The 12,771-nt window shown below is 46.9% G+C and overlaps 1 protein-coding gene across 3 annotated transcripts in view; it reads right to left on the bottom strand.

Moving 5' to 3' along the window:
• Positions 1-12,771, bottom strand: part of LOC117896497 — a 29,808-nt gene that overhangs the window by 14,744 nt on the left and 2,293 nt on the right. For 2 of the 3 annotated variants that reach the window (XM_034804840.1, XM_034804841.1), the window contains exon 1: positions 1,030-2,112. In XM_034804840.1, coding sequence (XP_034660731.1) covers positions 1,030-1,037 — 8 coding nt within the window. In that variant the 5' untranslated portion in view covers positions 1,038-2,112. Of the gene's footprint in view, positions 1-1,029; positions 2,113-3,368; positions 3,764-8,695; positions 9,020-9,097; positions 9,543-10,895; positions 11,093-12,771 lie in introns of those variants that run through there. The other variant, XM_034804838.1, reaches the window with a different exon arrangement.

The following is a 12,771-nucleotide window of genomic DNA, read 5'->3' as shown; positions in this document are numbered from 1 at the left end:
TTAAGTGCCCGCTCAGGCCACCGCTAGGTTAGCTCCTTCACTTTCTCCTGTAGACCAACCACACTCCACTCCTTTCTGACCTGACTGCTAGACCCACTTTTCATCGCTAAACTTGAAAAAAAAACTTATTTTTACTTGCTGAAAATGCACAAAACTTTGTTTTATTCTATTTTTATTATTCGCCAGTAAACGAAGATACAAACAAATAACAAGAAATGATAGGTCGAGAGTGTCGATAATATGTGATACCCTCTGCTTGGATTTAATGGTATAAAATATATTATAATTAAGGCCCAATTAAATCTATCAAAATGTCAAATCTTATTCTGACAACGCTTCCTTGATCTTCTGTGGTGTAATTCCATCTGTTCTAATGCTTGGAATCACTGCTCTTATTGGATGCATCGAACAGCTTTACAAGCCTAATACACTCCCTGTGTTTCTATGATGAATGGGTATCAAAAGAGAATCGTATTTGTACGTAATTTGGGTTGGGCGGGGGAGAAGAACGTAACGGTTTGTTTTGCCAAACGAACTAAAAGCGAAACAACGGTCAAAACAACCTTTAAAATATTAATGGCCAACGCGAACTTCAGCTCCAATTGGAGCAAGTCAGCAGGCACGTCGAAACGGTGGGGTGGGGATGGCGTGCTGTCAATTGCAGCTAGTTGTAAAGAAAACCAAATGTTAAATCTCACGACTAGCGAGGGGGAGAAATGTGCAAAAATACCGCAGAGTGTCGGGAGGGGGGGAACAAGATGCTACATGTTTTAATGCCTTTTGAGACGCCGACAACTTTGACTTTCTTGCGGTGTGAATAAACTTTGGCAAATGAACGACAAGACACAAAAGCCCCCCTCCAACAATGTTGCAATAGTTCAAGTTTTTCCATGCCGTTGCATATTTTGCCACAATAAAGTAAGAGGCTGCTGCAGCCTCTGTGTACACAGTACACATGAATACCTAAATATGTGTGTACCATGTGTGTATGATTCATGAGTGTCTTTATGTATGTTTGCGTGTGCTTACCTGTTCATTGTGGCGGGTGGGGGGTTGAGTGCATGTATTTAAAATTGCAGCATAAACAACTTTAATGAAAACGTCGACGGCTACGCTGACGCTGACGCTGACTGCGCTGAGATCAGTCTTTTTTTTACAGTTGCAGGCAGGGGCTTTCACGGCTTGTGCATGAGCGTGCGAACGGGACAGACACAAAGACACTGGCAGTGTAATTATCTTGCTGAAGCTTCGAGCTGGAGACAGTTTGACAGACACGTGAGTAAATTGCTTTGAGGGAGCGGAAGCCTGAGCCTCCCCTCTTTCTCTTTCTCTCTCTCGCTCTTTCTTCGTCTCTTGCAAAAGCAAAAGTTCACTTTCGCTGCCCTCGCCTTTTACTTGTAGTTGTAGTTTTATTATTTGTAATTGTAGTTGTGTAGCGCTTGCATCTGTTGTTGTTTTTGTTGTTGTTGGGTCGGTGGACATGCAATCCAATTACTACTGTAAATTGCAGCTTTTTTGCTGGCATGTAATATTTAATTATCATTTGCAGCACACACACAAATTTCTCTTTGCCCCGCGGCGGCTTACTGTTTTAGACTGTTGCCTTAACGTTTCTTTTTTTTAAACGAAAGCGACGCCTTTAGTTTTTTGACACTTCTTAAGCAGCACCAACTCGCTCTCTCACTCTCTGGCTCTCTCCTCTTGGCCACTCTCCCGCTACGTCGGCGCAGGTAACACACAAACGGTGTACCTTTGCACGCTCTCTCTCTTCCACTCTCCCTCGATCACACGCACACTTGCGCCGCAGCAAACAGGTAGCAGGCACTCACACACGTTCGCAAACGAAGTAAACGAAGCAGAAACGAAACGTCTGAGAGACGCGTTTTTTTGTTGTTTCATTTGCACAATTTTCACAAATTTACTCGTATTATTGGCTTATTCCCGCACTTCAAAAGGCGCCTAACACTCAAAGCACACACGTGATGTTCTACCGCCTCTACACTTTGATCTCGCCTTGCGAAGTGAAGTGAATAGCTTTTGGCCCGATCAATTCGGATTTCTTATTCGTCGTCTTCCGTTAACACGCTACGCCGACGCGCTCTGCGCTCAAAAGTCGTTCTTCGACTGAAAACGAAGTTGTTGCGCTTGCAGCCCCGGCGGTGGGGCACAAAACAACCGCCGACGTCGTCGTCGTCGTCGACGTTGTCGCTGTAGTTGTCTGCGTCGGCGTCAGCGTCGCCCGTCAATGGTCAGCGCTTCACAGTTAGCCGCCGCTGCTCTCTGCGCCACTGCAAAACCTCTCATCTCGTCTACTCTCTTCTCTCACTGTGCTGGGGGAGGAGGGGACAGCGATAGCAAGTAAATCGTTCAAGCCGTGGTATGCCGACTATGAGATACCCGTTACTTGGAATAATTGCATGTGCAGCAAGCTGAATACGATCCAATTGGAGCGCTCTTTGCACTCGCTGAGCGGCATATTGGAATGTTGTGAAGGAGAATGTTTGATTTCTCGCTCATTCTGAGTGTAGAAATCATCAGATTATAGCGATTTTTGGAAGATGGACTGTTAAAAGATCTATAGTACTCGTAGCCAAGTGCGCCTGCTATCATACGATGTACCCTTTATGGAAAAAAGACGATATCACTCCCACTGGAAGTCTATTTTCTGATATCGTAAGCAGTAAATTGCCTCCCCCATTGTCGCAGAGGAAACTCTTCTTTTATTAATCCATTCACATACTATCGCAAACATTTTCCCGCGGAAGTTCAGATTAAAAGAGTTTGTTGCGCTGGCGGTCTTGCGTTGATCGAAGCGTTTTATAGCCATCAAAGCTTTCGCGAGTCAAAATTGTAGCTGCCAGGAAAAGTTTGTTCTTAAGGTACTTAAAGTTTGTTTCGGGCTGAGTCCTTTACGTTAGTAATCCTTGCAACCAATTGAACTTTCAGCAGCTAGAAACTTTGCATAATTTCCGCTGGAGCTGGTTGAAAATTACACAGTTGAGGCTTTAAAATGCTGCATAATGATTTAGTTTTCTTTAAGTTTTTGCTGATTTATTCCGCTCGCTGTTCTGGTGTCCTGCTGGGAAATCGCTCAACTTCGAGCTCTGTGATTTGAGCCGTGAGCAAGCAAGTCCAAGTGGCAATCGATTTAATGCCGCGCCTGTCCGGGCATCCCATCCGGGCAGCTCGAGTGCGTATTTGAATTTCAATCAGGTGGCTGCAGCGAAATAAATAAACCGCCACCGCCACCGCAATTGAACCTCTGAGCCACTGATGATGAGGAGCCACTTCCACTTCCCTATCAATATGGCACGCATCGCCCGTGCTGCATTTGTAACTAAGTATCAGGTCCCTGCCCCAGTACTCACCGTTTATAATTCTGGTCAGCTTGGATCGTCGGGTGGAGGATGGACTCAGCATGCTCTCCCGCCGACTGCTGCTGGCGCTGCTGCTCCCGTTTCCTGGATGATGATGGAGATGGCCGCCACTCGAACCCGTCGTGGAGCCAGTTCCAGCGGAGCCAAAGCCCAGGTCGCCGTAATTGACATTCAGCTGAGCCTGCGCCTGGGCGCCGAATGTGTTGCCGGAGGAGGATGTCGAGTAGAGACTGCTGGCCGAGGGCCGCTTGCTGAACGGTGAAGGAGAGCAACCACCGCCACCTGGCGCCGTGACTGCCAGCGAGGGGCGTGGCAGGTCACTAAACACAATCTCGGCAAAGGAGTCAATGCTGGCCGAGCGCTGCAGTGCACTGCTGTCCTTGCGCCTGCAAAACAAAAATCAAAGAGAAGCCAAAGGATGAGCCACTGCAAGTGGGAGGGCGGTAAGTGGGTAAAGTATAGAGATCCGCGGAAAAGTGGCGACAGCTTATAAAGTATCGTAATTACTTCATGCTGTCGGACATTTTAATGAGCTACCCACAGACCATTAAGTGTTGCCAACTTCTCCCGTTACCCCGTTACCCGGGGGCTGCCCCGTTGCGGTCACTGCCCGGCCTAGTTGGCCATAATGTGACCGTTTTTTATGGCCACGCGAGTGAAGAAAGCCCCGCCAGACAGCTGGCGCTATTGCCGTGCCGCACCGTGCTGTGGGTAATGCTGACAGAGTTGACGCATGCCCCCACCGCCGCACCACACTCGTATCTGAACATACATATTGCACAAAGATATTTCTTCATTCTGGGTAAATAGTTTTCTTCTTCAGTTTTCTTCTTTAGTTTTCCTCTTGCTGTTTGTTTTTCTCGGTCTTTCTTGGCATTTTCTTGCCCATGACTTGCCATGTTTATGGCCTGCAAATCGAGACGAGCGATGGAGCTGTTGTCCATCCACATAGGTCACAGCAAACTGCAATTTATGCCTCACTCAGCAGCTTGATAATGGATTAAGTGCTCAGTGGGCAGTGGGAAATGTTTTGAAATTTTTGGATAACTGGGATGTGGCATTTGACCCAATAAAAAGGATATGAAACGTTCAGAACACAGTTTAAAGACTTTAAATCAGAGAATGCAGCAAAAGAGAATGCCAGACCATTTCGATAACCAAATATATGTCGTGTGCATGACGCAAAAGGTTTTAGAGAGCTGCTCAGAACTGCTCAGCCCTGCTTTAAATTCATTGAAACAAAATACGAAGAATGGGGAATGAGTTCCCATAAGAAACTATTCTCCTACAGATCCTCTAGTCCAAAACCCAGAAACTTATACTTGGGTTGTTTAAGGAGTGCCAAAAGAACTCTCTGTAACCCTTTTCGTCTGAGCTTCATGGCTCTAGCTTTTAATTAAACCCGTTTTATTTGCTAACCTTCTGCCATCGTATATACTCTTACGAGTTTGTGTGTGGGTGTATTTGCAACACACTAAATCATATTTTCAGAGCGCACATAAATTGAATTCCCCCCACCCAAACACTGTGGCACATTTAGAGCATTTGCATAATCAGAGTCAAGTTGGAAAAGTCGACCACATTAAGCCCGCCATAGCCTTGAGCAAAGTTTCCCAGTGCCAAAAGCATCAGTCAGAGTCCACAAATTTGTCCTCCAAGTATAACCCGTACATATCACACACATACATATGTATGTTTGTATGTATTTTTGTACAACATGTCGTATGTTCTACATTTTCAATTAAAACCGCAAAAGCTGTTGGCAATCACAACCCCATCGTGGAGTTAATTTGATCTGATGTGGGGAGGGTTGAGGGTTGAGGGTCGAGATGCATTTGTACACGCAGTAATTCTGTTAATCCGAAACCATAATAAACCGTGGGGGGATCTCCCTCCATCGCCCTTTCACCGAGACAAAGTTGAGTAAATTTGCAATTAAACACATTCATAATTTGCCAACAGCTAAATACGCTTAATCAACGCAAATTCAATCAAATTACGACGCTTTTAGGCAACAAAACGAAGTGGTTCCCCCAACTCCTGGCAATGCTGCTGCTCCTGCTGGTGCCCCTGCCCCACCAACTACTACTCCTTCCTTGGGTAAAAAGTTGTGCTCGTCATCGCTCGTTGATGGCTGATGGGGTGTGTGGGCATGGGTTGATAGGGGCAAAGTGGAAGTACAAGTAACTCCGAAGCCACAGAAACATTTCACGGCAGGCGACAGGCTGAGAGAGAGGAGGAGAGACAGAGACGAGACCCCAGTTGGCCTGTTTTCACGACTAGTTGTCAACCTCATGTCTGTTTGAGGATGGGTGGGAGGAATGAGAGATGACAGGCAGATAGAGATGGGCTGGCTAACCACCAGACCTTCAGATTGCATCTCGCATTAGGGCAGAGAGCTACGAGTAGAACCACCGGCTGTGCTGTTTCTGCTGCTGCCTAGTCAATAATAATGATTGTTATTAAGTTATGCATAGATGTGGCAGGCTGGGTGACGCTGGCATGGCCCTTTAACCGGCTGCCAACTGGTGGCAATAAGTCAGAAGCAGAGCCGAATGTGAATTGGATGTTTGCCCAAAAATATACACACAAGCCAAAGCATCCTCTCTATGCATTTGCCCTGACAAGGTCGAATACTCGAACACGAGTTTGTGTATGCTGCTGCTGCCAGTGAATATTGTCGACCTGGATGCCACACACTTGTGTGTCTTGCCCCTGAGTGTCTTTCCATGCCAGTTCTGTGTGCTGTCTGCCATTTTGGCCTCCTTATTTACACTTGTCTAAAAGCCGCCTGTGCAGCAACCAGCAACCCGATTGCCAGGGAATGTGCCATGTTCTGTGACCATATGTGACACGCAGACAAACACACACACACAGAACAATCCTTCCAGCTGTTAAGGTGTTCTCTGGGGGATACTGCTGCGGAGCCACTGCCAGCCTTTTGTGTGAAATTCTCTTAATGAGGGATGACAGCGAACAGAACCGAAATTGTCTAGGACATGGCATTGTTCGCACACTGCAGCCATAATTGAGGGTGAATGAAAAGTGCATTAGGAACGGAAGTACAAATGAAACTACAGAAATAGGAGCGGAAGGGAGTGCTGCAAATCGATACGGGCTCGGGCTGGGATTCTCTGCCCAAGTTTTGCTCAATTGCGACCTCAATTTGGCCTAATGAATTCGATGCTCCGATTGACTCTTTCGGGGGGCCACAGCTGTCCGAGTTCCCTGTCAGGACACGCATTTGGGGCTGACCTTTTATGCGGATCGCATACACAAAACTTCCCCAACGGTGGGCCACATCAAACGTTGCCCAAAGTGATACGGAAAATAAATCAAAAGCAGAAACTGGCGACGATGCCACAGACACAAATTGATGTTGACATCAGCAGCGAGACATTTTGTCGAGGCTTTTAGCTAAGCTTCTTCTTTTCTCATATTTTGTTCATTTACCAAGCTGAATGCAATTTATAAAATTTTACAGAACGTAAGCAAGCCAACCCCACCCACACATTGAAGGTAATGAGTGTTGTCGTTGTATTTGTCTTTGGCTGCTTTGTGTGTGCGTGTAGCACATGACGTATGCGCAATTTCATTTATGGTTCGTTTGCTCGAACTTCCAGTGGCATCTTGTGTTGCCTTAGCTATAGTTGCGTGGATTGGATGCTGGCGTGCCGTGCCACAGGAGCAGAAGAACAACACTGGCGACAGGAGACAGGCGACAGACGACACAAGACGCACAAAACTTTATCCTTAGCATCAGGACTTGAGACAAGGAGACAGCAGCTACAGGAGCCGCAGAGGACAGGACAGGGCAGGACACTGTTTTATTGGCTCCACTGTTCGCTTACATACAATCGCTTTCCCTTCGTGTTGTGGCTGTTGTTCCTTTTCCTTTTTCTTGGGGCTGACTTCCTCATGAATAATGCATTCACAATTAAGCCAGTAAGGACTACGAAAACCCCAAAGGAAGAGTGGCCGCTGCCTCATCCCTATGTTTTGTGCTGCTCTGCAGTTATTATTATGCGAATCGCTGGTTGCTGGCTGCTGCTGGCTGGCCCTGCTGCCATTTGCGTTGTTTTCTGGCTCTAAATTTAGCAACACGCAACACAAACAAACGGCAAAAAGAAAGAAAAAGAGAAAAGAAGAGAAGTACTTGCCACTCGGACAACAATAACCCGCCCGAAAATCGCTCTCCCATCTTGTGTGGGTTTGGGTTTGAGTTTCGGTTTTTTGCATTTTAAAATATCAAAGTTTAAGCACAGTCTCGAGCAAAAGAGCGCCCTGGCCTTACCCCAGCCACTGACGTTCTTTGTATCCTTTTGTAATTTTTTTTGGTTCGTTCGTTTCATGTATCCTGCTGTGCGGGTGGCAGCGTTGCAATCAGTGCGCAGAGTGGGGTCTCTCTCTCTCTGGCTCTGTCTGTGTGTCATGTTTGCCAAAAAGATTTTACACACTCGAATGTGGACTGCGGACTGTGGTCACTGTGCCCTGGGTGCCCGGTGCATAGTTCAAGGCAGAATCTTGCAGCTCGTAAATTGCTTAAGTCCCGTCAAGGACAGGCACCAGCACCGGCAGGATATTGTTCTGCTCCTTTCCTTTTGCCACTCAATTATTTTATTCAATCAACAAGACAAGTTTGTATCACAAATTGCATCTGCAACGGAACGAACACCCGTTCAAAAAACGGAAATAAATTCACAGAAAATACATATAAATCTTTGGAGAATGTATTTGCCCTCAAAAGTCAATCTATTCCAGACTAGTCCATCACTGCATTGGGAATCTGTTTCAATTAGTTCGATGTTCGTATAAATCAATTGGTTTCCACCCCAAAGGTTCTTTGACTGCTGGCCAAGGCCCAGAGTCGTGGAGGGTTTGGGTGGTTGTGCCACCTGATGTTAATTAAACCAGCATCGAGAGGTTGGAGCGTGTTAATCTTGCGACTGCATGTGTCTCCATTAGACCGCCGTGTAGCGAAGCGAATGAAGACAAATGCCACACTCGACCGCAGGGCAAGCTGCTTCTCGCCTGTCTGTCATCACCATCCATCCAGGCAACCAGGCAACCAGGCAACCCAACAGCCAACCAACAACCCAACCTCATGTGGCCAGCCATTAGGTAGGTGGTGGCATGCCAGAGATCAGCTTGCCACCGCGCAGCTCTGCGCTCAAATGAAATTAGCTAATTGCAACCGAGGCTCTCTCCTTTTCTCTCTCTCTCTCTTTCGCTGCCACTCAAGGTGAATGTTGACAGTGGAGACATCAGCCACACGTGATGGGTAGTGCTGAAGGATGTCATAAATAACAAGTACGCACCTCTCCCAGGACAGACGACGGGGCGCATCCTCGCCCAGACCCAGGCCAAGTCCCAGGCTCACAGACGAGGAGTCACCAGGCGGCGGCTGTAGATTGGATCTGCCTGAGAAGCCACTTGATTGATGCAGCAGCTTGGCCAGGCGAGTGAAGGTTGTGCCCGAGCTGGAGGCAGAGCTGGAGCCCGATGCCGATGCCTCGACCAGCGGCAATTCGTGGAGGGTTTGCTCTCTGGCCAGCGGTGTGGTGGCCTCCGAAGTGGCTGCGGCACGCTTTCGGGCTGCCAGACGATAGGCTCGAGCTGCCACCACATGTGGCGCCGGGATCCTGCCAAAGTAAATGTCCAATTACAAATGAAAACAGCCGGAAAGGAGGGAGAGCAGGAGGAGGTGTGGCTTTACTCACCTGAGCAGCAGTGAGCCATCTGCATGGCACTCAAAGTCATCCGACAGCTGAAACAACGAACTGTCACCCAAATGTTGCTGTTGCAGCTGCACCTGATACTGTTGTTGCTGCTGCTGTTGTTGTTGCTGTTGTTGTTGCTGCTGTTGCTGGTGTGTCGTCTGGTGGTGGTGCGGCGTGCTGCCCGAGGACTTGCGACGATACACCAGATTGCTATCATCCTTTGGCAAATTCAATGACTTGACCATCAGCGTGTTGTTGTTGTTGGCCACGTGTGTGTTGTTGTTGTTGTTGCTGCTGCTGCTTGTGCTTGTGCCACTTGTGGTGTGGCAAGGATTGCCGCTGCTCGTGCTGCTGGTTCCCCCACTGTGTCCCGCGCGCGTGAGCAGCGACCAGCGATGGCCACTGGCACTGCCACTGCGGCTCTTGCTGCCCAACAGTCGCTCCTCTGTGAATGCAAAATGAAGAATGAAAAATCAGTTAATGGAACGCTCATTGATATATGGATTTTGCACGAGTCCTGCAGTCTGCTGGCTGCACTCTGCCTTAATTTGTGTGAGCTGCTCGAATGTGTACGAATATTAATCATAACTCGAGCTGAAAACTTGTCAAAAGTTTTTAATTAAATCTTCCTGCCATAACATGTCCTGGCCACGCACGAGCCCTGCGGCTCGGGTAACTTGTGCGAAAAAGCCATTTTCATTATTCCACTTTGTGTATTTTTATACTCTTGCCCACCAAAAGGGTGAATGAAGTTCTCCTAGAAATATGCCAACGTTGAAGGGATTGCTGATTGAGTCCATGAACTTTGCCTCCTACGTAGACTCAGTGTTTGAGTTTAAAAAACGTACAGGATCATCACCATTAAAATATATTCTGAATGTGAGGCAAAAACCCATTTATTTTGCTTCTTTTTTGTATCTTTCAGCAGCAAATATCTGTGTGACAAAGTAGCTTTGGTTCCTCCATTAATTGTACACAGAAACCCATTGAAACGTCTAGTTTATTGGTTCCATTTATCTATATATAAAACTGTCAATTTCAATTAAAATTTCATGCACACTTTGGCTTCAAAGAGCATCAATTATTCATTCTTTTTGCCTTTATTTTGTTGTGCGTTCAAAAGGTACACTTTCCTTTAATATAATCAATTCCAATCAAAATGAAAAATAGACCGTAAAAATGGCTGTGGAATTTTTATACACAATCTGCAGGAGTTGCAGAAGCTTCTAGCCTTTACCGCATGGAAATCGCCTCGTTGTGATTTGATATTGACTTTTTATTTTGGGATTTCATTGGTTGGCATCGCAACGAATGTTTGCACGGATTTCATTCTTTACTCACTGATCAATCAGCAAATGGCCATGGAATATGATTCCATAGAAAACCAAATAACTACACACAATTTAGTGGAAGTCCCAGAGAAGGAGTAAGGATTGATAGAGAGAAAGACAGAGAGTGAGAGAGGGATTGCTCTCTGCTGACAGTTTGTTTAAAAATGAAATTTAAATTTTTCCTATGGCATTCCATGTCATGGTCTTGACGAGGGACGATGGCTAAGGCGATTATAGATGGTAAATCAGCTTATGGGCCATTGGAATGATGGGCTGACGGACTGCCCTTGACCCGCTTTGAATTCCGAGATCCATAAACCAGCATAATTCAATTGCAAAATCCGTTTTTGAGGCCATAAACAAAATGTTATCTTTATCTCTATTAAAAATGTTTCATTCTGTGCGCGTAGCTGATTCAATTATATCTACATTTTGGGCCCAAAAACAACGAGCATGAGTATACGCACCCAATTGAAATGTTTGCTTATCCGTGTGCAGCGAGACGACCGGAAGTCCTGGCACAATGATGGCGGGCAGTGTGCGCGACCGTAACAATGGCGGCGGCAGCTTGCGGCTGCCCGTGCGCGATTGCGACCCAGAGCCGGCGACGCCACCGCTGCCGACACTCGCACTGCCACCCGCAGCGGCGCTGTTCTGTAGGGCTCTGCAAAAAGAGAGGGAGAGACAGAGAGAGAGAGAGAGAGAGTGTGTGAGTGAGAGATGTGCAAAAGGAAGTGACAATAATAAGTTAATGCAATTATATATTAAGTGCGACGTGTAGTGGTGTGGGGGTGTGCCAGCAAGGAAATGCAATTAGTTCCTTCTACGATTTTTCTCCTTCATTGTCATGGATGCCATTTCCGTTTCATTTGCATGTCCGCACATGCCCCAATCCCTTTCCCATCCCCCCTTTCGCATCCCTTATTCCATCTCCTGCATTGAGGAGGAGTGTGCGAGTGTCAGCTGTTGATTTGCGCATTTATTCGCACACATTCGAATTACATTTGATTGTTGTGTGGAAAATTATTTCCAGCACCTCTCAACTTCACATTCACAGCCTCCCCTCCAGCTGGCAGTGACAGGTCCTGCCTTCCCCCTCGCTCCTTTCCCCTCAATTTGTGCAGCTTGATGTGTGATTGAATTTCTGGCACTCGAATGGGATTCCCAACTTGACGCCTACGCCAGATGCGTCATGGGGGGCTCGGCTCTGCTCGGCTCGGCACTGACAATTGTCAAGCTGATGGACCAGCCCCGAACCCCACCCCCACCCTCGTGGAGGACTCCTCCTCCTCTTGAACTGCACCCATATTGCGATATTACATATTTCCGTATGCAAAAAGGGGAAGCTGCACAAATGGAAAAGTTTTTATTTGATTTACTCTGACTTTGACATTTTTTTTGCCAAGGCGACCGAATAGCTGTCAGAGTTCGACACAAGTTGGCAGCTCCATGTCCTCGCCATAACATGGAATTGTGCGCTATATTGATGATGATACACCAACAGATCAGACTGCGAAATGGTTGTGCTGTGTAGTGCAGGGGGAATGGAAAGCTGCCAAACGAAGCAAAATCAGCAAAGTTTTTCGGCAGCAGCCCCTTCCCTTTCCCCCAGAGGCATTTACAAGATCCCCAGCGTGGGACGGAAGGATAATACTTTCAATCGCACACTCCTTCATCTCTTCATCATTGACAAGAGCTGCAGCAAAGTAGGAGAGAAGAAAAAAGAATCATGTAAGCAATTTATACGTGTCCTTGCTGGAGACTGGAACTGGGAAAACTTGAAGAAAACATTCGAAATAGTTACAGCAGCTACAAAAAAGAGCAACAAAGCACAATGTGCTCCCATAAATAAAGCAGAAAATTACACAACGCTTTAGCGAGTTTAAGTTTTTGCTGCTGCCTCTCGTCTGTGCTTTTGTTTATAGGCTCTGGTGTGGCAGGATGTTAAGGCACTTTTGAGTGCGTTAAACACAGGGGCACATCACCCATTACTGCGAGTAAATGTAGGTGTGTGAGTTTGTGTTTGTGTGTGGCAGCACCCAGTAAGGCTGCAAGCTGTTACAGGTCACAGCAGGCAGCAGCAAAGAGCGCCAAGCCAAGCAAAGAGGTCTACGGCAGGCGGCATATGGCCGAAGGAGCTGTGGAGCTGTGCGGGCAACCCACTCACATAACTCAAAGCGGATCTGCATAATTGACGTGAAATACTCGTAACCGTAAATCGTGCATTACCCCGACAACATTTGCCACCTTTTGGTTAAACAAAAACCAGGCCACGAGCAGCGGGTGCAAGAAAAAAGGTTAACATGCTGCCAGAATTGCCAGTAAAAATGCTTAAAGATGGGC

The sequence above is a fragment of the Drosophila subobscura genome, chromosome O, assembly GCF_008121235.1.
Source record: "Drosophila subobscura isolate 14011-0131.10 chromosome O, UCBerk_Dsub_1.0, whole genome shotgun sequence".
Taxonomy (NCBI): Eukaryota; Metazoa; Arthropoda; class Insecta; order Diptera; family Drosophilidae; genus Drosophila; species Drosophila subobscura.
Note: the sequence above shows the minus strand (reverse complement) of the source record. Positions and strands in the feature narration are given on the sequence as shown.